The sequence below is a fragment of the Abramis brama genome (assembly GCF_963993115.1).
Source record: "Abramis brama genome assembly, chromosome: 7".
In the NCBI taxonomy this organism is placed as follows: Eukaryota; Metazoa; Chordata; class Actinopteri; order Cypriniformes; family Leuciscidae; genus Abramis; species Abramis brama.
Window position 1 is genome coordinate 38,606,401 of NC_139969.1, and position 4,716 is coordinate 38,611,116.

General features: G+C 38.1%; 1 protein-coding gene and 1 long non-coding RNA gene across 3 annotated transcripts; both read left to right on the forward strand.

Annotated features, from left to right (window-relative positions):
- The first annotated feature begins 1,167 nt into the window (after positions 1 to 1,167).
- On the forward strand, positions 1,168 to 2,941 carry LOC311087272. 2 transcript variants are annotated; one of them, XR_014607203.1, is made up of 4 exons: positions 1,168 to 2,057; positions 2,148 to 2,287; positions 2,400 to 2,604; positions 2,842 to 2,941. It is a non-coding gene; the product is annotated as an uncharacterized lncRNA (long non-coding RNA). The 2 variants fall into 2 exon arrangements; XR_014607202.1 differs by having other exon boundaries at positions 1,168 to 2,287.
- A 99-nt stretch (positions 2,942 to 3,040) lies between these two features.
- LOC311087541 (uncharacterized protein) lies at positions 3,041 to 4,268 on the forward strand (the record flags this gene model as incomplete). Its single annotated transcript, XM_084120867.1, has 4 exons — positions 3,041 to 3,287; positions 3,555 to 3,583; positions 3,666 to 3,819; positions 3,937 to 4,268. 4 exons carry the CDS (start codon positions 3,041 to 3,043, stop codon positions 4,167 to 4,169), a joined length of 663 nt encoding a protein of 220 aa, XP_083976993.1. The 3' UTR covers positions 4,170 to 4,268.
- Between the last annotated feature and the right edge of the window lie 448 nt (positions 4,269 to 4,716).

The window sequence follows — 4,716 nt, forward strand, 5'->3', positions numbered from 1 at the left end:
CAATAGTACATTACAGTACTTTAAATAAGCAAATGTGTGAGATATAACTCTCTTTTAACCATGAAACTGTCATACTGCTGCAACCCTAATATAATATACTGTATAAAAGTTAGTATGCACAGAGATCTTAAAACATTAGTAACATTAAAGTGCAGTAGTAAAGACTGAACTTTAAACATGTTGTTTCAAGCAACTCCAGTAGCAGAAGAAAAAGGTCCGAGGACTGCTAATGTGAAGCCTAATGCAGTTGTGTGTGTGCACTGTAATTTGATATTATTAAAAGACAACTTAAGAAAGCACATCCAAAGACGACACGCTGAATGCAGGGAGACTGTATCATCCAAAAGGTATTTAAGATGCCAGTGTGTTGATGGCAAAAATGGAATTTTTGCTGTTGAAAAGTCTTTCCATGGTGCATCCACTCCAATCCATGTCCTGAAAAATACCTGGGGAGAGTCACAAAGGTCTGAGTGTGAATTGGATGAGTGCTGTGTTACCAGAGACTTTGCCCACAGAAGTGGTATTCTGCTAGCCTGGGTGCCAGCCCGAACCCCGCCCACAACATTTTTTGGTCGGGAAGTTCGGTCTGGACTCGATCCGTTGAGGAGTAATTATGCTCGGCTCCCAGAAGGCCGAGCCAATCAAATTGCCAGGGCGGGCTTTAATCGATGATTGACAGATGATCTGCGGTTACGTAATCACCCACGTCATAAAGAGGGCTTGGGTTGAATTTGTTTACAGCAAAGATGACTGCCGCTGGAGAATTGAGATTTTACGAGTTCACACTTACAAATAAGTCATTTAGAATAAATGCATATTTGGCGTAGGCTACTGTCCGAGGAGAGGGCTCGGGCTCGGTATTCGGCCCAAACCCAGAGTACTCCCCCGTATTCCGGGCTGTGGAAGAACAAGCCGAGAGTGAGTGGAGGGATGCTGAAAACTGTCAAGGAATGTTAGGTGAGTTGACAGAGTTAAAATAATATATGCTTCCTCTCATGCTGATAGGGTAGACCGTAGACAGTAATTGTTTGATGACAAGTTGATTGGATTGATTATTTAAACGTGCTCCTCCCGAACTTTGTTTATAAAACATCATGTGTAGATTCCGCCATCGCGTCTGTTATAGAAGAACAGAGAACCGCGATCAAGGCATTTGTCGATCGGAAACATGAATGAAGAACATACGTCACTTATTCCGTCGCTCTGATTGGTTGTAGGTCTATCCAATTGAGTGCAGAGGCATTTTCCTTCCTGGTTCGGTTGAAACACGCCCCATAATCACAGCTCAATGGAGCAGTATCAGACTCACATTCTGACTAGAATCTGAGTATGACGAAGTCAGGCTAGTATTCTGCCATTTGAGTGTGACCACTTGCAGTCTTTATCCTATTGTCCATGTGTTGGTCAAATACAGACTGATCTTGCAGAAGAAACATTGTGTATGATGGTTGACCAGAAGTGGTTTGGAGATGCAAGGAAACACCAGTTAATTGATCTGAAGAAGGAAACTCTGGCCGAAGGAGTTCCATTGTCAGTGTCTGTACAAATTGGAGACCAACTCAACAAATTGCATGTGTCTGTGTTTGAAAAAAAACGCTCATATTACAGCAGACTTGGCAGAGTAATGGTCTCGTATGATGTTAAGAAAAACTCTTGGTACTGCCCTTGCTCAATGCCAAGGAAATCTTGTATTCACAAGGCTGTTTCAAAGTGGCATCTCTTTCGCCATCAGAAAGAGTTGTTCAAGAAGGTGAAAAGTGTGGAGGAAGTTCCTCCTGAAACACCTGAAGGAAAAAAAGATGCCAACAGCAGCTATCCACCATCTGACTCAAACATCAAAGAAATGATCCACTACATGATGGCACACAAAAAACTTCCCAGTGAGCTTCCCAAGACATTACTAGATCATTCCAGAGATATAAAGTCCAACCAGTGCCTTCCAAGGCATCTGGTGCCCACATAATTAAAATGTACCAAGTGCACAACTGAAAGCTTAAGTGATCTAAGACTCATCACAAAAGATGCCAAGATAGTGACATTTTCTGGTGTAATCCAAGGTATGGTTGATTATTGTAATATTACATTAAGATGTGCTTTCAGATATTTTTATGGATATTTTAGATTCATGCATTTATTTACTTCTTTAGGCATATCTACTTACTACAGACAGTGCCCACGCTGTGAAATGGTATATAGGTACCAAGAGTGGTCAGATGGAATACATAATTTAAATGACCACATTCTTTTGTCATTGCATTTGTGCATGTTCCTAAGAAACTCAGTACAGGTATGTCATAATCCCAATGCATTGTTTTCCTATGAACTTTTAAAGTCGCTGTTTTTTTTGTTTTTCATTCAATTCATTAATTCAATGTATTTTTTAACTTGTTTAATTCCAGAATAGTACGGCAGTAAGTAGGGTAATGGAAACATTACATTCAATTGAAGGTGGGCCTTTTCCTAAAAATGAACTTGTTTTACAAGCCTATTTGCACTTTGAGGCCATGACAGAACTGGGTTATCATTACAGTTGTGTCACTTGTGGGCACTACCCAAGTGTAGTCATCATGGATCTCCACAAAAAGGGAGCCTTTGGCATGCCTGGTATGTTTAAACATTATAGTTTGATATATTTAAATGTTTATTTATAACTCTAGTTTCTTAATTTATTCACAAAATATATTTATCCAATCACATTCACATTGTAAAGTTTTTTTTTTTTTTACATTTTCATAATCCTATCATTTCATGGGCATAAATTGAAATGTAAATTAATGTAATCTAAATATATCCTACTTTGAAATACTATAGTTTTTGTTTCATTTTATTAATTGATTGTAGTGAGTGAAATTGACCCCCCTCCACCAAATTATGATGGCTACGTGGATAGTGAGAAGTTTTGGGAGGCAGTAACAGTAGAGATGATAAGCCGAGGTTTTTATACAAGGATGTCTCGCATCACTTTTCAGATATACAGCCTTTTACCTAAGTTTCTTTCTTTAACCGAGTTTAACTTCTTTCTCTTTAATTATTAGGTGGGATGAGGAACCCCTTCGTTGTGCCCCCAAGCTACAGCTTTTGGGCGCCATGGATTGGTATTCATACCAGATCATCCAACATCGTTCTCAACACAGAGTACGCTAAGCTTCATGTGTCACAAGACTCATCTGAGGATGACGTACCACTTACAGAAGAGCTCCGCAGCAGACTTTTCCCGACAGTCAAAGCAGCATTGCGTTGCGAAAGTGCGGAGGAAGGAAGACATAGGAAGACCACCACTGCTAAGGGTACCATTTGGGACAGGGCCATTATCAGCGCAGACATTTACATTTGTTGACTAAAAATATACAGATGTTACTGAATGTCACTAATGCAATCCTGACACAAAATAATTAAGATCAATGTATCACTTATTGTAAAACATCAATGCTTGGTTTAAAAAAAAAAAATGCAAACAATCGGCCGCATGTTTGTTTTGGTATCTTAAATGGATATTTATATTAATATTATCGTTATAAGAGAATATTAATCTATTTATTTCTTATTTTATTCAGAGCATGCAGTTATGACAACAATTTATCAGGTTTGTCTGAACCAGGGTTTATATTTTTGTCAACAACATTTATATCCAAAGAATAAATAAAAATGTTTTTTTGTTTCAACAGCTTCCCCATGAAATAATTTCCGAGATCCTCAAGGAAGTTGTTTTAGTAACTGGTGATTCTGCATATTTGACCCTTTCACTGGTGTGCAGATGGTTTAGGGATGTGGTCACAAATGAAAGTTTTCGGAAAGCAGCACACTTTGCCTGGCTAGACAGTAAGATGTTTTTTCCTGTTCAATGCACATTTCTTGGATTGAAATTTGTGGTATGTGACATTTAAACTTGAATCTCCACACTTATATCTTTTCTGTATTTTGTCTTTACATTTTAAGGTGTGGTCAACTGGAAGATTTTCTCTCAGGACTACTGTGAAGAATTCAGACAGATCTACAGCATCAGGGAATGCTCGGAATGCTTGGAGCTTTTCAAGTCCTATCCACCAGGGTATAGGGGAAGAGGAAGACGAGGGGAATTGCTGGGCTTTTACTCCGAAGATCATTGTACAGGATTTTGCTCGCAGGACTGTTTTTTTGCTGCAGGACATGAATTTCCGTTAAACTCATAAAACTTGTACAGAATGGGAATTGAGAGATGACCTGGTTTTGATGTAGTAATTGATGCAACTTCAAGTTAAACTTTAAAATGTACAGTGTTCTAATGAAAAGCTGTGGCAAATGTGTATGACAAAAACATACTGTAGGTTTCATTCATTGTGCATATGGTAAGGTACCTTGGTTCTTTTAAGGTTTGCATAAAATACATTCTGCTGTTCTTACATTTGATGTATTGTCATTTGCTATAACAGGCATGAAGTTTAACTAATAAGCAGTTTGGAGTCTATATAATAAAGAAAAAGTGACAGTCTTTGTTTTGTTCTTAAGAGCATGTATAGATGCTCCCTTATAAGTTTATTATAGTAAAACCATGGTTAATTTGTGATTACCGTGGCTTTTTGGAGCAATAAACCGTATGATCAGTGAAGTTTAACAGCCGTATATGTAGTAAAAAATATATATATATTTAATACATATATAATATATAAACTCATGGTTACAGTGAGACTGGTGACATGTCCGCTATAGTTTGCTCTCTCTCTCTCTGTGTGTGTGTGT